At 40.0% G+C, this 24,204-nt stretch overlaps 1 protein-coding gene across 4 annotated transcripts in view; it reads left to right on the top strand.

Moving 5' to 3' along the window:
* wnk2 (WNK lysine deficient protein kinase 2) overlaps positions 1-24,204 on the top strand; it is a 173,402-nt gene that overhangs the window by 53,628 nt on the left and 95,570 nt on the right. For all 4 annotated transcript variants that reach the window (XM_043708025.1, XM_043708024.1, XM_043708023.1 and 1 more), the window contains exons 5-7: positions 3,560-3,717; positions 17,771-17,859; positions 21,225-21,444. In XM_043708025.1, the coding sequence (XP_043563960.1) occupies positions 3,560-3,717; positions 17,771-17,859; positions 21,225-21,444 (467 nt within the window). The remainder of the gene's footprint in view (positions 1-3,559; positions 3,718-17,770; positions 17,860-21,224; positions 21,445-24,204) is intronic.

The following is a 24,204-nucleotide window of genomic DNA, read 5'->3' as shown; positions in this document are numbered from 1 at the left end:
TTTCTGAAGGCTTCCCATTTTCCAGCCATCCCTTTACCTGCGAACATCTGCCCCCAATCAGCTTTCGAAAGTTCTTGCCTAATACCGTCAAAATTGGCCCTTCTCCAATTTAGGACTTCAACTTTTAGATCTGGTCTATCCTTTTCCATCATTATTTTAAAACGAGTAGAATTATGGTCGCTGGTCCCAAAGTGCTCCCCCACTGACACCTCAGTCACTTGCCCTGCCTTATTTCCCAAGAGTAGGTTAAGTTTTGCACCTTCTCTAGTAGGTACATCCACATACTGAATCAGAAAATTTAATTGTACACACTTTACAAATTCCTCTCCACCTAAACCTTTAACACTATGGCAGTCCCAGTCGATGTTTGGAAAGTTAAAATCACCTACCATAACTACCCTATTATTCTTACAGATAGATGAGATCTCCTTACAAGTTTGTTTCTCAATTTCCCTCTGACTATTGGGGGGTCTATAGTACAATTCCAATAAGATGATCATCCCTTTCTTATTTCTCAGTTCCACCCAAATAACTTTCCTGGATGTATTTCCGGGAATATCCTCCCTCAGCACATCTGTAATGCTATCCCTTAGCAAAAATGCCACTCCCCCACCTCTCTTGCCTCCCCTTCTATCCTTCCTGTAGCATATGTTTCCTGGAACATTCAGCTGCCAGTCCTGCCCATCCCTGAGCTATGTTTCCGTATTTGCTATGATATCCCAGTCCCATGTTCCTAACCATGCCCTGAGTTCATCTGCCTTTCCTGTTAGGCCCCTTGCATTGAAATAAATGCAGTTTAATTTATTAGTCCTACCTTGTCCCTGCCTGCCCTGACTGTTTGACTCACTTCTGTTCTCAGCTGTACCTGTCTCAGATCGATCTCTTTCCTCACTACCTCCCTGAGTCCCACCCCCTCCACCTTACTAGTTTAAATCCTCCCAAGTAGTTCTAGCAAATTTCCCTGCCAGTATATTAGTCCCCTTTCAATTTAGGTGCAATCCGTCCTTCATGTACAGGTCACTTCTACCCCAAAAGAGATTCCAATGATCCAAAAATGTGAATCCTTCTCCCACACACCAGCTCCTCAGCCATGCATTCATCTGCTCTATTCTCCTATTCCTGCCCTCACTAGCTTGTAGCACTGGGAGTAATCGAGATATTATTACCCTTGAGGACCTCCTTTTTAAATTTCTGCCTGACTCTCTGTAATCTTCCTTCAGAGTCTCAACCTTTTCCCTTCCAATGTCGCTGGTTCCAATGTGGACAATAACCTTCTGCTGGCACCTCTCCCCCGTGAAAACATTCTGCACCCTCTCTGAGACATCCTTGATCCTAGAAAATCCAAATATGCTATATTCTCTGGCTTCTATTTATCTAATCTGTAAATTACATCACAAATACTCTGAATTCACTTATCAATCACAACTGTCTTTTTTATAAACCCACGTTGGCTGTGACTAATTATATTATGATATTCTAGGTGCCTTACTTAATCTTGGATTTCATCATTTTGCGGATGTCTGTAGCTCCTTGTTTCCTCTCATAGGCTTCAAATTTCTCTTATGATGTTTGTCATTTTCATTTATGTGGAACGAAAATTGGATGGAAGATTTTCTGAAAGGTCTCTTAGTTTTGGTCATTTATAGTCACTGACATTCATGGAATGAATTTTACACTTTTTCACTTGTAGATTTTAACTTGTTTGCTTGTGACCTTGATTCTCGCTCATGTAAATTTGAACATTAGAACTACTTCAGTTGAGTTGCAATTAATTGCTTTCAACAGGTTTGCCACATGAAGTTTGATATTATGGAAACGAAATGAATACCTCTCTTTCTTGTATTCACTGTTTGCAAAGCCATATACTTATTTTGAATTGTTACTTATGTATGCTTTAAGTGGTTGAAGAATCTTGTTTATATATGTCAGGAGTTTCAAATAAATTTATGTTGTATTTATCATCTACAAGTTGAGCTTGATTTAATCTTTATAAGATCACATTCATGGAAATAATTAGTTAAATTTATTTATTATTCCATTATTGAAATATTTAATGTAAGGTGATGTCTAATTTAGTCCAGGGTTATTTAAGATGAATTTTCATAATGCTTGTCTCTATTTATTTCTGAAACTGTTAATTGCTGCTAAGCTGCCGATTGAAAAGTCCCTTGAGCAAATCTGGTCGATCAGAAAGGCTTGGATAATTGCGCACTCCCAAACGTTATCAGAAAAACTATAATGTTCACATTGTGCAATCCATGGCCTTCCAAAATTTTGGTTGCAAATTCTTGGAGTCATAGCACAGAAACAGGCCCTTCAGTCCATCTTGTCTAGCTGACCAGACATCCCAATCTGACCTAATCTCATTTGCCAGCATTTGGTCCATATCCCTCTTGAATCTTTGTTATTCATAGATCCATCCGGATGCCTTTTAAATGTTGTAATTGCACCAGCCTCCTCCATTTCGTCTGGCAGCTCATTCCATACACACACCAACCTCTGTGTGAAAAGTTATCCTTCAGGTCCTTTTTAAATCTTTCCCCTCCCACCTTAAATCTATGCCCTCTAGTTTTGGACTCTTGCACTCTAAGAGAGAGACCTTGGCTATTCATCCTATCAATGTCCCTCATGTTTTTATAAGCCTCTATAAGGTCACCTCTTATGTCCAATACTCTGGGGGAGAAACCACAGCCTTTTCAGCCTCTCCCTACAGCAAACCCTTCAGTCCCAGCAACGTCCTTATAAATCTTTTCTGCACCGTCTTGAGTTTAACAACATTCTTCCAACAGAATGGCAACCAGAAGTATATGCAGTTTTCCAGCATATTGGGTGCTGGGGTTTGAGGCAGCAAGTTGCTGTGGAACTGGCACTGAGTGCTACAAATAGGAGACCTTCCTTTTTAACTCTCCCCATCTTTTCTATTGGTGAGTGTGATCAGGGTGAGTCCTGATTGCTGACAAACAAAAATTGATGCAAGAGCAGGTCTGTGTTTTTAAAGAAGAATGTTTACATTAAAAAGTTTCCATCATTTCCATCTGAACTCCTACACCCACTCTAATCATGAGCTGAAGCTAGTCTCTACCCCTGTTGGCAGATTACAGAAGTGAAATGAATGTATGTTGCTATTACTCTGAAGATTTTGAATGGATACAGAAGCAATGCAGTCTTCAGTGCTTCTTGCGTTTCTGACAAAATATGGAAACACTCTTGTTCTGAAGCTGTGCTGAATCCTGAGAGTTGTTCACTTTTTTAAAAGATTGGAGGACTTGCATAGATTCAGCTAGTTTCATAAAGTCCATTGTTCTACATAGATTTAATTTTTGCTTTGTGTTGACAAGGAATTCTTCAAAGAATTACTCTATTGTTTATATCTAATATAAGCAGTTGACTTGTGTTTAATCTATATTTACATTTATTAACTGTACATAATTTGTCAAAATCAGAGTCATGACTCCACAGTGCAAGGTTTCCTTTTCATGATTTTCTGAGACTTATCAATTTTTATTGTTGGATTCTATCACTGTATGGGAGTGTTACATTTGCTTTTAACTGTCCTCAGGCACGCCAGAGTTCATGGCTCCAGAAATGTATGAAGAGCATTATGATGAATCTGTGGATGTGTACGCTTTTGGAATGTGTATGTTAGAAATGGCTACCTCAGAATATCCATACTCAGAATGTCAGAATGCTGCCCAGATCTATCGGAAAGTTACAAGTGTAAGTATTCATTATCCAAAAGAATGACCGTAATGCTTTCAGTGGCAAACAGATTTAAGACTAGATTAGAAGTTGTGAAGTGACACAAAGAAACTTTCTTAATCATGTGAGCTTTTTTGTTTTGTGCACCAAACACTTATGCACAACACAATTGCTTTACAAATCTGTATGATTTATTAAAAGGGAATAGACCTATTCCAAAAGTTCTTCCTTTTAGATGTCTCCTGAAAGTTTTTGTGTGCTGCCTTGAGATTTCAGATTGCATGTTGTACTAGCAGCACCAGGGCCTGAGAGAATGGGTATAGCCAACGCTAAGCATTGGGGTCCAGCTCCTTACTCCCAAGTGTTTTGAGTGCTGCTATGTGGTCACAGGGAAACTTTACCCCAAAATGCCGAGAAAATTCAACCATAATTCTGCTGAGAGGTAAATGGACAGAATCTTAAAGCCTGCTTCACCAGTCACTGTCTGGTTCTGTCCTGAGTTAATTGCTGTTGGCTCACTACTGAACCTATCATTAGAGGAATAGTGAGAAGTTAAATGGTGGTGGTGAGGTGCTTGCAGAGCTTGAGATGCATGAGTTGGATAGCTGGGATCATGAAGCATTAGTCAGAGTGAACAGTGTAAGAGTCAAGAGGAAGAGGGTGATTGTATAGTTCAGGGGGGGTTGAAGATAAGAGTTGGGGAGGAAAGAGGTGTAGGCTGCAAGATGGGAATGGATGGTGGACAGGAGGAGAAGGTATAGGAGAGTGGAATGGTGCTTGGGAGATGGGGAAAGCTGCAGGGGTAAGGTGGGAGTTGGATGGCTGTGGACCAATTAGTTGTAAGCTGCAGGTGAGCTGAGAAGAGAAGGGGACTGCCAAAGAGTCAAGGGTGGGGGGAATAGAGAGAGGCTGCAAAGGTGGAAGGGATGGAGAATGTGGGAGGCTGCTGCAAGGAGCTGTGGGAGCAGAGGAAGGCTGTAAGTTGGGAGGATCGATTGAGTCTGCAAGGTGGGATGCGTGTTTAAATTTAACTGAATAATCAGTGCTTGATAGCTTCTAGCTTTGCACATATGTGAAGAAAACATATTAGCTATGTCTTCACCACTGTATGAAAGATGTGTTTAGGATGACTTTTGTTGCATAAAGGTATCAGTTATTTTGAAAAAAAAAACCCCACTACTTCTTGATAACTTATGCCTGTTTGCCTGGTGTTATGTGCAGATACTTTAGGTGCAGGGGTGCTGACCTGTTAGTGCTTTCCTTGAGTTTTGTGCTTTAAGTTTATTATATGGTTGGAATTATTGAAGATGTTGATGTATTCTTTTAATTCTGTATCTGTGAGTGTCCAAATACCTCATGTTAATACAAATACAAAAAAGGAAGTGTTAGTATATGACAGTATCACTGAATCAGTAAGTTAGTGAAAATGAAAAGATATCCTCAAAGTATCCTTCTGGAAAATCTCAGGAAGAACCTTCATAGTGGGAGCAATGAACTTGGAAACAGGAGAAGCACTAGGGCTCATAATTTCCTCTCCCTGGCCTTGGGTAGCACCAAATGGGTAAATATCATCTTTGAGTTTTAAAATTCAGATAATGTAACATAGTTTTAATGTGCGACTTTAGTAAATGTATGGTTTCATATAATTTTTATAATTACAGTTTAAGAAGCTGTAACCTTTAATTCTTGTATTGTGCCCTGGTCCCTTCTGCCTTTTTCTCTTTGTCCATTTTAAGAAATACTTTTTAGTTGATTAGCAGACACTTGCGATGTTATGTACAACACAGCTGAACAGGAAAAGAACCATTGTAATATAAATCCTGACATGACCCAAAATAAATACCATTTGTGTTACTATGTTCAGATAGAAAAATATTTATTATAACTTGCATCAAAATGATTGCTGAATAATTTTCACAGAAAGCTATTATAATAGATATTCTACATTCAAGCTCATTAAACTAATGAAGTCAAAAGCACCCAGAATCATGACCTCTCTTTGTGCATTACTACTTTTCCACAAAGAATAAAGTTAAACTCTCAGTAAGAAAAGACTCACCATAACAGTTCCTCAGCTGAGCTAAAACTTGTTTTCTCTTTGATTTTATGGGATATTATATCCATTTGTGTCTGATATGGGTGTGGATTGCATTTTCAGAATTTACACACAATCAGATGGATGACATTTGTATTATCTTAAGAGGCCTTGAATTCAAAAGGGTGAAATTTGGTAACACCACTGAATTCATGGGGCAGTGGTATTCTTGGGGCTCCTTGAGTGTTATCATGGGGGAGGTGGTGTTGTCTATCTTCACTGATTGCAGTCTTTGGGTCAGAAAGATGAGGATCAAGTTGCACAGAGTGGAGCCAAGACCATGATCTCAGTTTTGAGATCAGTCTGGAGAGGATAATGGTGTTGAAGGCGGAGCTGTAGTTGAGTAGGAATCTGCCGTAGGTATCTTTGTTGTTCAGATGTTCCAAGGATGAGTACAGAGCTCGGGAAATGGTGTCCGCTGTGGACCCATTGCATTGGAAGGCAAAATGTAGGGGATCGAGGCAGAGACTAGAGTTGACGTGGGCCTTGACCAGCTTCTCGAAGCACTTCATGATTACGGAGGTCGGAGCCACTGGGTGGTAGTCAATAAGGCATATTGCGTGTGCTTTCTTAGGCTCTGGGATGATGGTGGCGCTCTTGAAGCAGGTGGGGACTCCGCTTGTGGTAAGGAGAGGTTGAAGATATTTGTGAATACCTCCAGTCAGTTGATCTACACAGAATCTAAGTGCTTGTCCGGGGACTTTATCCGGGCCTGTTGCTTTCCTTGAGTTTACTCCCAGGAAAACCAATCTGACCTCTGCAGTAGGCACCGGTGCATCGAGGGCTATAGGGGCAGATGATAGTATGCTGCTGCCATTCTGCTCGAACTAAGCATAGGAAGCATTGAGCCTATCTGAAAGGGATGTGTCTTTGTCCGCTATCCTTCTTTGCTTCGTTTTGAATCCTGTAATGTTGTTTAGGCCTTGCCACAAGCAGTGGGAGCCTGTTTGGCTGGTATGGGCCTCTGACTTGGTCTGGTACTGCATTTTAGTATCCCTGATGGCTTTGTATAGGTCTGGGTTGTCCGACTTGAATGCTGCACGTGTGGTTATCTGGTGGGAATGGATTTCCTGGTTCATCCAAAGTTTCCGGTTGGGGAACACTCAGATTGGCACACAGTCCTCTGTGCATTTGATCATGAAGTCTGTGACAATGGTAGCATACTTGTCTAGGTTTTCTGCTGAGTGCTTGAATATGATCCGTTCCACCAATTCCAAGGAGTCTTGAGATTGTCTTCTGCTACCTTTTACCAGCATTGTACTACTTTTTTGTGAAGGGACCACCAGTTTCAGCTGCTGCTTGTAAGCTGAGAGGAGGAACACAGCACTGTGGTCTGATTTTTCCGAAGTGTTTGGTTGTGTAGCAGTGGTCCAGGATGTTTGGTCTTCTAATGGGGCAGGAGATTTTGGCAGGACCGTCTTGAGGTTAGCTTGGTTGAAGTTTTCGGCCACGATGAATAGACCATCGGGGAATTTTGTCTCTCGATTGTTTGTGGCCATGTAAATTTCGTCTTGGACATTCTTCACATCTGCATGGGGCTGACCAGCATTTATTGCCCACCCCAGTGCTGCTTGAGAAGGTGATAGTGTGCTGTAATGGATTATAACAAAAGCAGGAACAAAACAAAATGGAAATGTCTGTGGTTTATTAATAAGCTGAGTGATGAAATGGAAATAATGTGCAAGGCAAAATGAGGTGAAAACAAAAGAGATAGAGAAACAAAAGTTAGGTCCAGAGAAAGTCAGAATGATCACAACGGAAGGGAAGCATGAAAATTCTGGTCAAGGACATGAAGGTGGTAAAAGGACAACTGGATGTAGACTAGTCAGCTGGCCATCAGCCAATAGGGAATCTCCACCCCAAACACCCCTCATCTCTTCCACTTCCTGCAGCTCTGGTACAGCTGTTTTCCATTGCCAGCACCTGCTGTTGGAGAGCAAACTGAAGTGATGGTTAACATCTGAAGGTTATGGCTGAAAAGTGTCCACCATAAGGGTCAGAGGGGAAAAAGTGTCCTTTAGAAATGAAGTATTATTCCAATCAGATGCAAATAAAGTTCACCATATCTGAAAGAAATGAGTCCTGATCAGACTTGTCAGGATAGCAAACTAAATTTTAAAAAAGATAAGATCGCGTACTTAACAGTGTTTGTAGACCATCCTACATATCTAAAATTCATTACATTAGAAAATGTAATGTGTCAAGAATCAAAGTAACAGAGACAATCAAAGACATTCTGTAGAGAATTTAAACATTTAAGAATGGCAAATCGAGATCACTGATCAGATTAATCATATAACTCTGGCTGAATGCTTCAAGGATAAATCAATCCCAAGATATTACCTCCAATTGAATTTATCCATAGTAATGAAGAGAAAGCACAAGAAGTCAGAAAAGCTAAAAATACAAAAAGGTTTTGAAACTAGGGAGTAGAGATGATAGAGTTATCTGCACCAAGTCACTACAACAGACATTTGCACCTACAGTTATAAATTTACAATACAATTCTTGAGAGAGGAAACTTGAGATAGCACTACCAACCCAGAGGAACCACACAACGTAGTAATTTTCCAAAACACAGTAAAAATAAATATCCTTGTCTGTGTACTTTACATATTGGTATGAAACAATGTTAGCACTGTAAACACACGTAAAAGCCATAATTTCCTTTCAACTTAGATGCTGGACTCCAAGAAATAGTTGTTGCTTTTCTAAAAATTGCAGTTTGGTTTGTTTACACAATCTGGAGTTTCCAGAAACTGTCCACTTGAATTTTCTCTAACCTGTTTACACCGTGCATTGTTCTGGTGTATTAAGGTTGGTGAGCAGCTAGCTGGCTTGCTATCTAATTGGATATGTAGTCATTTGGTAGTCCAGTGTCTGAGTATTGCTTTAAAAAAAGACTCGTTTTGTTGAAGCTTTTGTTTAACGTTCATCAGAAAGCACGCAAGAATTCTATTAAATGGGAAAAAGAACACCTTTTTTTCTGTATGAGAAGAGAATGCTGGTTTGGTTGAAAAGCATGCTTGTTTAGTAAAGATGCTGCAAAGGTAAATTGTAAATTGCTAAAGGAGAATGTGTCAATTAATGCTGATTAACTATTAAAAACCAGACTTTTAGATTACGGGCAAAAGAGGTTGACACTAATTGGTCTGGACTTTGAGTTTGTGAAATGAACCAGTGAATGGTTCTCACCTACAGGTACTGTGCGTGCACAAGTTCCTTCTGTCTACAAAGAACAGGGCCCTGTGTTCTGTTAAGGAAAGAATTGAAAGTTTATTCACGTTAGGCAGTAACATGGATTTGAGGTCGCAATCAGATCAGCTGTGATTGTCTTGATTGGCAGAGCATATTCAAGGGGTTGAATGGCCTACTCTTTCAGATTCGTATTTCGTTTACACTGATCTATGTAGCTACTGTATGAGACGTAGCAGAAGCAAGTGCACTATCCTCCAAGTCCAACTGATCATCTCAAATTGGTCGTCAGTATAATGCATTGCGCACAGTCTAGATTATCCACCACTAGTTGTACAGTTGTAGAGTGATATCTAATGTTGGACTGTTGTACGTTGTGTAAATGAGGGCTGGTTGGTTATGGTCAGTACCTTGTGAACAGCCAAAGAGAGATGCTGTTTGAAACAATCCACCAGTCACTGGACTGTATGACTTGCGTACCCAGCATCACAATGGTGCTGGAATTCATGTACCACATTGTAATTTGTGTGATAGGCAGGGCACCTTTTTGGCTTGACAACACCATTCTGTTAGTGGCAGACATCTCCCATGTTGCTGTTTGCATAGTAAAGTGTCATAGCCCAGGGACATAAAGCTGCTCTCTCATTACAGTGAGATGACCGGTTATGGTTTAACCTGAGGGTTACACCTCTCAAGTGAGGGGAGAGGTTGAGAAGGAGAGTCCTTCGTGGTAACCTCAACCAGTGCAGGAATTGAACCCATGTTGACGTAATTCTATATCACAAACTAACCTTGAGCCAACTGAAGTAACTGATGCTAGTTGCAGCATGAAATGCCCTAACTTCATCTATTACTCAGGCTTTTGTTTTTTGAGCATTTTTCAGGACCAAATGACTTCCTTGGGCATTTCATCACATTCTGATGTACAGTGAGAAATTATCTAATCAGTGTAGCCATTAACCTGCAGATTTGTTTTGATGTGCCCTATTTCAATATCAAGGTTGCATGGTGACAAAAGGCTCAGGCCCTATTTAAGGTTTCTGACTAGTCCAATCTTGTATTGAGCAGAACTGTAGGGATCACAGTGAAGATGGGCTTATGGTAAGTAGTTAGATCCTTTACATTGCTATCAGTTGCAGTCATGCCAAAGGATTTCAAGGTTGTGATTACAACTCTGTTCAGTAAGGGCAGAGAAATAAACTAGGAAACTGGAGGCAAGAGAGCTTAACCTTGCCGATCGGGAAGCTATTGAAAACTATCGGGTACGAGATTGCTGCCCAGAAAACTGGTATGTATTGAGTGGCTGACTTCTGTGTAGTAAGTTAATCTATGAATTAAGATAGACTTTCATTTGGGCTTTCAAGTGACTACTCTGATTAAATCATTTATCACTGAATCATTTACTCAGGAAGCGTCAGTATTAAGTTGAATTATATCTGATCTCAAAGAACTTAATTGTTAGTCAGATTTGAGGTTGATGAAAGTAGTGAGGTAGGTTTTGTATCAGTGGACTTTGGTAAGCCATTTGAAAATTACTATAAGCGTATAAGCAAGAACCCAAGCCATTAAAATTAAGGGGAAAGTGATAGCCTGGAGATGGACCAGTGATTGGTTGTGGCATTGAATGGAATTATTTTCAGACTGTGTTAATTTGCAATGGCGTTCCCCAGATTTTTGAGTCCATGACCACTACACCTTTTGCAAATGAACTGGCCTTGAATAGAAGGTGCAGCATTATAAAGTTTATGGGGAACATAAAACTTGACAAAATAAGGATAACTCTCGACTTTAAATGTGGTGCAGTGCAGAGAAACGTGATGGACTGAATTTAGTGCAGATCAACTTTCCCTGTAAGCTGCACAATCACGTAGCTGCTCTGATGGTTTGAGTACACCTCTCTGCATGCTGAGGCTTTATCAGCACTGACTTCCAGTTTCAGAGATTGATGCTACACATGGACCTCCAGAGGACCGTGCAGAGCAAAACAAAAATAGATGGGTGGGCTAATGTGGAAAGATATTGCACTACAAATGTCAGAATTTGGAAAGATGATCATAGACTTCGGTGTCCATATGTGTTCAAATATTTTAAGGGTCAGGACATGTTGACATTGTAGTTCAGTAAGACATGGGAGCTTGAGTTTATTGGTAGAGGTTTTGATTACAAAAAAAAACAAATGGATCATGTTAAATATTCACCTTGGAAGATTGTGGGTAGTTCTTGGACTACTATTCAGAGAAGATGTGAAGGCCTAATGTTGTAGTATTGGTTTACCAGGATGTTACCAGGGATGAAGAGCTTTGAGTGAGGAAAAGCTTCAAAAGCTAGAATGGTTTTCTTTGGAATGGAGAAGATTTAAATAAAAATAGAGTTTAAGATAAACAGTTTTAGAACAGAACAGTACAGCACAGGAACAGTCCCTTTGGCCCATCATGTATGTCTCGATCACGCTATCGTCTGCCTGCATGTGGGCAGGCCTATTCATGATTCTGTTTAAATGCCTCTTAAACATTGCAATCATATCTACTTCTCGCAGGTCATATGGCAGCACTTCCCAGGCACTTACTATCCTCTGTGTTTTAAAAAAAATCTTTCCTCCCAGACCTTTCCCTCCTTTTAAACCTGTGTCCTGAGTGTTTGACATTTCCTACCTGGGAAAAAGACTGCGTACCCTATCTATACCCCTCAAAATTGTATATCCTTCTCTCTAGTCGCCCTTCAGCCTCTGATGCTGTAGCAAAAGCAATCCAAGTTTGTTCAACCTCTTTTTATAGCTAATACACTCCAATCCATCCTGCTAAACCTCCTTTCTGTCCTCTCCAAAGCCTCCACATCCTTCCTATAGTGTGGCAAATAGAGAAAAACTGTTCCGCTTTGCAAGCGCACTAATGACATTTGGTTGTAGATTTATAATCTTTTGCAGAAAATTTAGAGGAGAGATAAGCAATTTTTCTGGTTTAGGATCTGGAACGTTCAATCTGAAAAGTTGGTGATAACTTATTCTACAGTAATTTAGAGAGTGAGTGCCGCAGCTACTTGAGAGTGAGGCATTTGCAAGGTTGCGGTTAAAAGGCAGGAGCTGAAGGTTTAAGTGCTCTTTCCAGGACATACCAATTGCATTCCATGCTGTAACTTTCTATGTTAACTAACAGGAAGTACAAGCAAAAACCCATTTGATAATCTATTCTTTGCTGTTGCTTTTTTAAAATTGAATTAAAGAAGGATTTATTTCTTAATTTGGAATCCCAATGTATGATCTTTCTAGTTGTAGATATGAGCTCCATCCAATCCAAAATTCTGATTTTTGATCTACACGGAGGAACTCTTGAGCCAACTTCCCTTCCTGACAAATTCAAGTTGACAACTTAATCCTAAATGATATTTTTTGGCAGGGGGCAATATCTAATCATTGCCAATGGGATCTTTTGCACTTCTTGGTGAACTGAAGGGCTGGACAACTTGTTTTATATTCATTTGTGGGATGTGGGCATCGTTTGCTGGCCAGCTTTCATTGCCTGTGTCTAGTTGCCCTTGAGAAGATAGTGGTGAGCTGTCTTTTTGAACCGCTGCAGTCCACCTACAGTGGGTTGACCCACAATGTCATTAGGGAGAGAGTTCCAGGATTTTGACCCAGCAACAGTGAAGAAACTGCAATATATTTCCAAGTTAGGGTGCAGTGTGGCTTGGAAGGAATCTTGAAGGTGTTGGTGTTTTGATACATCTGCTGCCCTTGTCCTTCTAAATAGAAGTGGTTGTAGATTTGAAAGGTGCTGTCTGAGGATCTTTGGTGAATTTCTGCAGTGCATCTTGTAGATAGTACACACTTAGTTCCTATTTGTAGTTAATGTGCAGAATATCTAGCTCGAGGTATTAATAGAAATACGGAAAATAAAAAAAGCTGGAGTAGGCTATTCAGCCCATTAAGCCTACTCTGACATTCACCATGATCATGGCTAGTCATCTGTCTCAATGCCATAGTCGCAAGCTCCACCTGTATATTTTCACATCTCTAGCCTCTCAAAGTTTATCTGTTTCATTCTAAATGTATGCAGTAACTGGTCCTCCATAGCTTTCTGTGGTACAGAATTCTTCAGATTCTCCATTCTGAAGAAATATCTCTTTATTTCTGTCTGAAATGATCTACTACATATCTTGCTGTGCCCCTTGATCCCACTAGCCAGGGGAATTTATTCCTGTATCCAATCTGTCCAACTCCATCAGAATTTTACGTTTCAAGAGATCTCTTTTCATTCTCTTAAACTCTAATGAACGCAGGCCTTGTCAACCCAGTTTTTTTTTTCTCCTATGACAAACCTGAAAGATCCCTCAAAGTTGCCACCCAAGTTGATAGTGTGATAGGGTTGTTAAGAAGGCATATGGTGTGTTGGCTTGGGGAATTGAGTTTAAGAGCAGCGAGGTTTGCTTCAGCTGTATAAAACCCTCATTAGAGCACACTTGGAATATTGTGTTCAGTTCTGGTTGTCTCATTATAGGAAAAATCTGGAAGTTTTAGAGAGAGTGCAGAGGAGATTTACCAAGATACTGCCTGGACTGTAGGGCATGTCATAAAGGGGCTTTTCTCATTGGAGCGAAGAAGGATGAGAGGTGACTTGAGATATACAAGATGTTGAGAGGCATAGAATGGTTAGTCAGAGACTTTTTCCCAGGCCGAAAATGACTCTCACACGGGGGCATAATTTAAAGGTGATTAGAGGCAGGTTTAGGGGAGATGTCAAAGATAGGCTCTTTACACAGAGTGGTGGGTGCATGGAATGCACTGCCAGCAGTAGGAGTTGAGTCAAATACATATGGTGCATTTAAGCGACTCTTGAATAGGCACATGGCAAATAGTAAAATGAAAGGTATGTAGGTTAGCTTGATCTTAGAGTAGGATAAAAGGTCAGGACAACATCGAGGGGCAAAGGGTACTGTTCAATGTTTCTTTGCCACTTTGGGAATCAGTCTGGCATCATTGCAATCCCTCTGTGACAAGTACATCTTTTCTTCAGTAAGGAGACTAAACTATGTGTCAATCTATACAGCATTTAGACATGTTTCTTTTCAGAAGGGCAACATCCTAACTGGAGTCAGAGCGGATCCTTGAGGATTGGAAAATGGATAATTTGGGAAGACAGTAGAAAACTGTCCGCTGCTTAGCGTGAACTTGGTCATTGGTCAGATTTTAGAGTCCGTTATTAAGGAAGAGATTGCAGAGTCCTTGAAAGTGTTTCGTAAAATAGGGCTGAGTCAGCATGGCTTCATCAAGAAGAGGTCATGCCTGACAAATCTATTAAAACGAGGCTGAGGAGTGACCTTAGAGGCTTATAAAATCATGAGAGGCATGGATAAGGTAAATAGACAATTTCTTTTCCCTGAGGTGGGGGAGTCCAGAACTAGAGGGCATAGGTTTAGGGTGAGAGGGGAAGGATATAAAAGAGACCTAAGGGACAACTTTTTCACGCAGAGTGTGGTATGTGCATGGAATGAGCTGCCAGAGGATGTGGTGGCGAATGGTACAATTGCAACATTTAAAAGGCATCTGGATGGATATATGAATAGGAAGGGTTTGGAGGGATATGAGCCAGATGCTGGCAGGTGGGACTGGATTGAATTGGAATATCTGGTTGGCATGGACGAGTTGGACCTTACTGCAGGTCCATGCTAGCCATGGCTATTTCATAATGGTATCCACCTTCACTTTACAATTTAATGTGTTTACACTTCAATATGCTCATAATTTGAGTTGTTTGCACTGATTTCAGAACTATTGGCAGTGGCAAAACTGAATTTTTCATTCACTAATGTGTGTTTCATGTCCCTGTCTTAATCTCCACTCCACTGTGCAATTTCAAAATTGATTACTTGTCCCCTTCTGAGGTGACAAAATAATGGGAATAATTTTCTGGCACTATCCAAGTATATTTCTTGATAGGTCAATAAATAATAGTTAAAAGGATAAATTCAAGTTAAAGAGAGCCAGCATGGATTTCTTAAGGAGAGATTATGTGTAACCATCTTGTTGGAATTTTTGAGGAGTTAACAGAAGGTTGATTAGGGCAATGCATTTGTTACGAGGTACATGAGCTTTCACAAGGTGCTTGATACAGTGCAGAATTGAGAAGTTTCAGCCCAGAGAATAAAGTATAGTGGCTACTTGGATATGAAATTGGCTGAGTGACAGGAAATAAACAAAACGCTTAAGTGGAGGTTTTTGAACTAGAGATTTTTGTACTGGGAATTCCCAGGGTCAGTTTTGGGACATTTGCTTTTCCCAACATATATTAATGACATAAACATTGATTTGCAGAACACAATTTTAAAGTTTGTCCATGTTTTCAAACTTGGAAGAATTGTGAATGGTGAGGAGTCTAGTGGACAGGTGACAGATTAAGTTCAATTCTGAGATATGTGAAGTGATTCATTTTGGTATGAAAATCAGAGGGTGCTACTGCAGAGGGTGCGCAGGAGCAATCGGACCTGGATGTATATTTTTATAAGTCATTGAAGACAGTAAGACAGTTGAAGAGAGCAGTTAATAAAGAAAGCAGTCTCCTCTGTGGAATACAGTACAAAAGCAAGGAGGTTATTATATTGAACCTGTATGAATTATTCTTCAGCCTCTGTTAGAGTTGTGCCCATTTCTGTGTTCCACCCTTCCGGAAGAAAGTGAAGGCATTAGAATGGGTGCGGGAAAAATTTCACAAGGATGGTGCCAAGGATGAGGATTTTCATTATGAAGGTAGATTGGAGAAATTAGAATGGCTTTCCTTTGAGTCAATAAGACTGAGGAGAATTGATAATTGAGTCTGGATAGAATGAAAATGGAGGAACTCTTGCTCATTTGAAAAGCTGGTGTAGACACAGTAGGTCCAATGCTTCCTATGCCATGCTGTCATATCAAGAGTAGGTAAGCTTGATATTTTCTAATTGGAGACAGGCTTAAAGCTGAAGCAGAGAGGGCCTTCTGAGTCCTAGTTCAGGATTCTCTTAAGATTAATATGCAGGTACATTTGGCAGATAGGAAGGCAAATGCAATGAATTCATTTCAGGAGGGCTAGAATACTAAGCAGGATATACTGTAGAAGGCTCGGGTCAGACTACATTTGGAATATTGTGAGCAGTTTTGGGCCCTGTACCTAAGGAAGGATGTGCTGGCCTTGGAGAAGTTTGCAAGAATGATCCCAGGGATGTAAGGAGCAGTTAAAGAATCCAGGTCTGTACTTGATGGAGATTAGAAGAATGAAGGGGATCTCATTTAAAGTTGCAGAATACGGAGATACCTGCTTGGAATGGATGTGGAGAATATGTTTCCACTGGTAAGAGAGACTAGGACTCGAGAGCACAGAGTGAAGGGCTGACCCTTTAGAACTGAAATAAGGCAGAATTTCTTCAGTTGGAGGGTGGCTAATCTGTGGAACTCATTGCTGCAAAGGGCTGTAGATGCTCAGTTATTTAAGACAGAAAGGTAAGTTCTTGATGAGTAAAAGTGGTCAAGGGTTATGGGGAAAAGACAGAAGAATGGATTGAGGAACATATCAGCCATGATGGAATGGTGGAGCAAACTCGATGAGCTGAATTCTGCTCCTACAATCTTCTTGTAGCTTTTGTCTTGAAATTAAATTCATTTTGCTCCTGAAGACTTGGTTTTACAAACTAAGTAACTTTTCATAAGTTTTAAATAAAAGCAAGTTAAAATGCATTTCCACATCAAGGGCTTGTTTGTGTGGCGTAATACAGATAGCTGCTAAGTAGGATGCTGTTGCAGTTATTGAACTCGGGCAGTTTGATATAAGCTACCAAAGTATAAGTTATGGATATGGTCAAAAGGCATGAAATAAACTGCAGAGATAAAAAAACACTTCTGCAAAACTTAGAGGTTATAAAGAGGAAGATGAGCATTTTTCGAACAGTTAATGATCTAGACAAACAGAAGAATTTTGCACTGTTTTAGGTTGATCCATCAATATATTAGAAATATCCTCATCACATTTACAGGATGGTTTAGTGACTGTGCCATAGTCTAATAGGATCTGAAGGATACATTGATGGAAGAAACTCAGCCAGACGTAGGTATTCTATCTTGGTTGTCCCTAAATTGTCATTTATTCAGTATGTAAGAATCCATCCCTCCCTTAATAATATAATGTTAAGTTTGAGAGATAGATGAATGATATATTATGCTTTCCAGAAAATGAGCCAGAGAAGTTGAAATACAGCCTCTGTCTGAATCTGAGACAAATTTATATGTCACTGCTGCCCCATAGGTGTGCAATTCACATTAGTCTTGAGAAAGTTTCACTATCATGGATGAAACACCTTTTCATCTAATATGTGACATGTTTTGCTTTAGAATTTCTGCTGGAAAATCGATAACTGAGAGATGATTAGTTGAAGCGTTTTGCAACTGTGACATTCTTTAAGCCGTCAATATAGTGTATGAGAGATTTAACACCAGCTTTTTTTGTAATTATGTGCTGTAATTGTTTTCATCATTTGCCTTTTCAAACCTGAAATTTTCAACTTCAGATTCATCTTACCTACACGTATCTAAAAGTGGGAAGTGTTATTGAGATGGCGTAATCCCTTTGAATCAATAATTTTTGTGAATTGCTAATTGGACTGTAATAATGTTAACATGCAGTTTAAGGCTGGATTTAGAGAATCCACACTATATTGGAAGTTTGCATTGATTTTAAAATTAGTTTTGAATACTTTGGATAACAATTCCCATAGCTTAAAAAAAACAGCAATTTTATGCAACTTTGTGTTCTAAATTTTCAGGGTGTGAAACCAGCAAGTTTTGGCAAGGTCACAGATCCAGAAATAAAAGAGATCATTGGAGAATGCATCTGTCAAAATAAAGAAGAAAGGTTTGTAACAAAGTCACAAACAAGTATGTATTGTTTGTCAGACCTGATAACTGATTCCTGTGTATTAATTACTGAGACATTTGGAGTAAATGTTCTTCAAATTATCAGTGAGTCCTTGACTTAGTTTACAATTTGCCTTTGCCTTTTAATATTTATTGTCAAAGAACAATATATTGTGTTCAACATGGAATGGTACAATGCCACATTCTTTTCAGCATTAGTCATTCATTGACTGAGCCCCTCAAAACATTGCAGTTAAATCAGAAAATTGCAGCTATACTTCAAATATAAGATTTCTAGTACTTCTTTCACCAAAGATTTTAACACAACCAAAACCCTTCGTTTTGGGGGAAAATGCTGCATATATACATGGATGTAACCATGCTTAGGGACAAAACTACAAATTTTTATCAAAATTTGGCCTTGTGACTTGTTTGCAATCTTAGAAAAGAGAAACTAACTAGAACAATAAATGGTTTGCTTATGCATGAGAATCTGATTACAAGCTATTTCCTCCTATGTTGAAAAGGTAGATTTGTTTCTGGTGGTCTCAATAATACTTGAGGAATAAGCTCTTTTAATTAAGACCATAAGACATAGGAGTGGAAGTAAGGCCATTCGGCCCATCGAGTCCATCCCGCCATTCAACCATGGCTGATGCGCATTTCAGCTCCACTTACCAGCGTTCTCCCCGTAGCCCTTAATTCCTCTAGACAACAAGAATCTATCAATCTCGGCCATGAAGACATTTAGCGTCCCGGCTTCCACTGCACTCCGTGGCAATGAATTCCACAGGCCCACCACTCTCTGGCTGAAGAAATGTCTCCGCATTTCTGTTCTGAAATGACCCCCTCTAATTCTAAGGCTGTGTCCACGGATCCTAGTCTCCTCGTCTAACGGAAACAATTTCCTAGCATCCACCTTTTCCAAGCCATGTATTATTTTGTACATCTCTATTAAGTCTCCCCTTAATCTTCTAAACTCCAACGAATACAATCCCAGTATCCTCAGCCGTTCCTCATATGTTAGACCTGTCATTCCAGGGATCATCCGTGTGAATCTCCGCTGGACGCGTTCCAGTGCCAGTATGTCCTTCCTGAGGTGTGGGGACCAAAACTGGACACAGTACTCCAAATGGGGCCTAACCAGAGCTTTATAAAGTCTTAGTAGTACATCTCTGCTTTTATATTCCAACCCTCTTGAGATAAGAGACAACATTGCATTCATCTGGCATCTTTTCTTAAACTATTTCATTCAAATTATTTGGATCTTAAATTTGCATAATCTGTATTTTCCCTGCCATTTTGTGATCTAACTGAATAGGTTATGTGTTCAGTGTGTATTGAATGTAGCGTGATATGTATTTAACAATAGAGCTCATGGTGAAAGGAGTCTATTGATGTGTGTCTACACTAACATAGCATATTGAATCCTGTGAATTTGGACATCTGAACAACAATTGCATGAAAGATAAATTATCTTGGGCATAAAAGATCATACTGCAACAGCATGATGAAGGGCTCCTGCTCGAAACGTTGATTCTCCTGCTCCTCGGATGCTGCCTGACCTGCTGTGCTTTTCCAGCACCACTCTAATCTCCAGCAGCTGCAGTCCTCACTTTTGAATAATTCGAAAAGTCAAGCATGGAGGCTAGAGATATGTCAGACAAAGGTGCAGTTGATTCAATATACATCTGAGGACAGGTTTGCAATGTCAAGAGTAGTGACAAATCCTAGCATGTATTGTCACCATTGTGACAGTCAGATCGAGAGCATCAAATAATTATGAAGTGCCAAATAGACGCTAGCCCATTGTAAAATTTTTTGCAGGCATGTGTAAGATTATGCCAGATGACAATCAGAAAATGAAACACTCAAAAGGTAAAATTGAGGCTCTGTGATGGAGTAGTACTCAAACCACAAGGATGCACTAATTTGAGAGTCCAATGCTATTGTAAAAATGAAGACTTGAAATTCCAGTTATTAGACACAAATCTAAAACCACTGAGTACAGCAAATATAAGTTGGAATCTCAGACCAATAATACTATGCGTGTCAGAGGAGATTTGTAATGTTCTGCAGACGATACTGACTGCTGAGCAGGCAAACAGTAAGACAGAAGCTATAGGAAAGAGGTGTTCAAGGCAACAGCATAAATCAACAGTTGGTGAGAAGATTTTGAAACACAGCTAAACAACACATTATTCTAAATGAACAATGGTGGAAAAGCTGACAATATGCGTGCACATAAAGAAACTAACAAAAGAGAAACTAACTAGAACAATAAATGGTTTGCTGATGCATGAGAACCACTGAGTCTCGTGGGTGACATGGGTAATGCAGTGTCAATGATAGTGTATGCAAACGTCTTTTATTTGAAAACTTGGATGTTTGGATGGAAATGCAATTTATGACATGCCATTTCCCACCCCACCCCACCCCACCCCACCCCAATGCCATTCATAGAATCCCTACAGTGCAGATAGAGGCTGTTCAGGCTGACTCAAGACTGACACTCTGACGAGCATCCCTCCCAACGAGCCATATTCCCAATAAACTAAATTATTTTATGTAGCATTTTAACCACTTTTATAATTTCTGTAATGACTTTTTTTAAAAAACATTTATGAATGTGAAGATTTTATGATTGTTCTGTACATCTGAAATACAGCTGCAAAGGTACCAGCATTTGCTAATTCTGCTTGTTTCAACATAACTTGCCTACAGTTAGTGTGACTTGTGCAAGCAATTATAAAATTTCAAGGTCAAATTAGATCCACCACAGTTATACGGTCCTGTGTGTTGATTTAAAAACATTGCACTCAAGCAGGCCTCATCCACAAAATTGGCAATACTCCACAATGAATTCTGTCACACATTGGAATGTCCACTAATTGTATTTGTAGGCTTTCAAGAGGAGTTAAACAAAAAATTAAGCTTTTTAAATGTATGGCTACCAATATACATGGCTACCAATAGCCATGGCTTAAATGGTTTTACATATAACTCTTAAATTTACAACAAAACTGACAACTGAGAAATATCTCAAAATGGTTTTTAAGTTATTTTCTGTAATTTAGGATTGGGTTAATCGCAGGTGGTGACTGACTTTTTTGTCAACTCAAACTGATTTTCAGCTTTATTAATCAAACTCTTGTCAAGTTACTGTTGTTAAAGTACTTGATTCTAAAATATTGTGCTGGTTCTTGTCAGCTCTTGCAATGTGCAAATGTGTTTGAGTGGGAACTCGAGAATAATTAATCTGTCAAAGTTAGCTCAATTCTAGATTTAGTTTATGTCTAGACTGTGTACTGCCAAAAGCAGCAACTCTACCCCAAGTGGAATAAATATTCATTGGTTTTCCAGATATTCTATAAAGGATCTATTAAATCATGCATTCTTTGCGGAGGAGACTGGACTAAGGGTTGAGCTTGCTGAAGAGGATGATGGAAAAAAAGATTCAATTGCTATGAGACTTTGGGTTGAAGATCCTAAGAAGCTGAAGGGCAAGCCCAAGGACAATGGAGCTATTGAGTTCAGCTTTGATTTGAATAAAGAAAACCCTGATGATGTTGCACAAGAAATGGTAAAATTCATATCACGAATGCAATGTAAGGCTTTTTTAGAAGTGGAAAAAAAGACTTGAATTTATACAGTGTCTGATCATAGTGATGGAACACCAATGGTTGCCAACAGATCCTGACCAACAAGTCACTTGGTTTAAAAGCTTTGCCCCTATCGTACAAGGTATTTTCATGGTCCGTTGAGACGCTAAGTGGATTGGTTTCCTCCATTCTCTTTCTCCTCCACATAAATATTCAAAGACTTTGTTTCCACCACTGTTTGAGGAAGAGATTCCAACAAACATCAACATTCTAAGAGGAACAAAAGTGCTCCCCATCACCATTTTAAATGATTGACCTCTGACATTGAAGTACTGGCCCCCTACCTCTAGATTCTCTCAAGAGGAAACTTCATTTTCACATCCACTCTGCCAAGCCCCCTCAGGATCTTATGTCTTTCAATCAAATCATCTCTTACTCTTCTAAACTCCAGTAGATTCACGCCTAGCCTGTCCAACCTTTCTCATCAGACTGTCTGCTCATTCCAGGTAGAAGTGGTGTGTTCCCTTCCTGGTGCCTGGATCAAGAACATCTCTGAACAGTGACAGCAAATTTTCAAAGGGGAGCCAGAGATCCTTGTATGTAGTGGTACCAACAACATAGGTAGAAAAGGGAATGCGGACCTGCAAAGTGAATACAAGGAGTTAGGAGGTTAAAAAGCAGGGCAACAAGAGTAGTAATCTCTGAAATACTCCACTTGCCACATGCTAATGTGAGTAGGAGTAGGAGGATGGGGAAGATGAAATGAATGTGTGGCTGAGGAGCTAGTGCAGAGAACGGGGATTCAGATGTTTGGATCCTTGGGGTCTCTTTTGGGGCAGAGGTGACCTGTACCTGAACTGGAGGGGGAAACCAGTCTCTTGGCTGAAAGATTAGCTGGAGCTAGAGGGGAGGGTTTAAATTAGACTGGTGGGGGAGTGGTGGGGGGGGCCTTAAACAGGAGTAAGACAGAAGTGAAAGTTGAGGCTGGTACAGAAGTTAGAGCAGTTAACTAGGCAGGCAAGTACTTGGTAGTGATCAAGGTAAGACTGATGAATTAAACTACATTTATTTCAATGCAAGAAACCTAACTGGTAAAGCAGGTGACCCTGGGGCTTGGATGGGAACATGGGACTGGAATATCATAACTATGACAGAAACATGGCTGAGGGAGGGACAGGGCTGACAGCTCAATATTCCAGGGTTACAGGTGTTATAGGAAGGATAGAAGGTGAGGCAAGAGAGGCAGGGTGGCGTTTTTGATTGGTGAAAACATCACAGCAGTATTTAAGATATTCCTGAGGGATTGTGGAGTGAAGCTGTATGAACAGAACTTTCAAATAGGAAGAGGGTGATCACCTTGATGAGATTGTACTATGGGCCCCCCAATAATCAGTGGGAAATCGAGGAGCAACTATGTTGGGAGATTGCAGATAACTAAGATTCATAGGGTTGTAATAGGAGATTTTAGCTTTCAAAGCATAAACTAGGACTACTGTAGTGTTAAGGGCTTAGATGGGGAGGAATGTGTGTGTTCAGGAAAGCTTTCTCAGTCAATACATAGATGACTTTAGCAGAGAGGAGGCAAAAACTCCTCTTGGGGAAATAAGGCAGGGTGAGCGACTGAAATTTTAGTGGCATACTCTGAGAGTAGTGACATAATTTAAAACTAATAGAATTATGGAAAAGAATAGGTTTGATCCACAAGTTAATGTTCTAAATTGGTGCAAGTCAAACTTTGATGGAATTCGACAGAAACTTTCAAAAGTAGGTTGGCAGGGGCTGTTCACAGGTAAAAAGACATCTGGCAAGTGGGAGACTTTCCAAAGTGAGATAATGAGGGTTCAGGGCCAGCATGTTCGTGTTAGTGTGAAGGACATCACTGGCAGGAGTAGCGAACATGAGATGAGAGATATTGAGGCTCTGGTCAAGAAAAAGGAGGCGTATGTCAGGTATAGATCGATCAAATGAATTCCTTGAGGAGTACTGGGGGTATAGGAGTACACTTAAGAGGGAAATCAGGAGGGCAGAAGTGGAACATGAGAGAGCTTTGGCAAACAAGGTAAAGGAAAATCCAAAGAGTTTATGCAAGAATATTAAGACAAAAGAGTAACTAGACATAGAATGGAGACACAGAGCTGTACAGGGAAATGGAACGTTTGGTCCAACTCATGCATGCTGACCAGATATCTCAAATTAATCTTGTCCCTTTATGAGCACTTAGCCCATAAGTCTATAAACCCTTCCTATTCATATATTCATCCAGATGCCTTTTAAATGTTGTAATTGTACCAACCTCCTCTACTTCCTCTGGCAGCTCATTTCATTTGTACACCAACCTCTGCATGAAAATTTTGACCCTTAGGTCCCTTTTAAATGTTGCCCTTCTCACTTACAGTTATGCCCTCTAGTTTTGGACTCGTCCACCCTGGGGAAAAGACCTTGAATACTCACCTTATCGATGTTCCTCATGATTTTATAAACTTCTATAATGTCACCCCTCAACCTCTGACACTCCAGGGAAAATATTGCAAGCCTATTCAGCCTTTCCCTATAAGCTCAAATCCTCCAATCCTGACAACATCCTTGTAAATCTTTTCTGAGCCCTTTCAGGTTCAACATCTTTTCTATAGCAGGGAGACCATAATTCCAAAAGTGGCCTAACCAGTGTCCTGTACAGCCACTCCTATAACCCATGCACTGGCCAATACAGGCAAGCATACCAAATGCCACCTTTATTGTCC

The sequence above is a fragment of the Chiloscyllium plagiosum genome, chromosome 18 (genome assembly GCF_004010195.1).
Source record: "Chiloscyllium plagiosum isolate BGI_BamShark_2017 chromosome 18, ASM401019v2, whole genome shotgun sequence".
Taxonomy (NCBI): domain Eukaryota; kingdom Metazoa; phylum Chordata; class Chondrichthyes; order Orectolobiformes; family Hemiscylliidae; genus Chiloscyllium; species Chiloscyllium plagiosum.
This window is presented reverse-complemented; position numbering and strand designations above follow the sequence as displayed.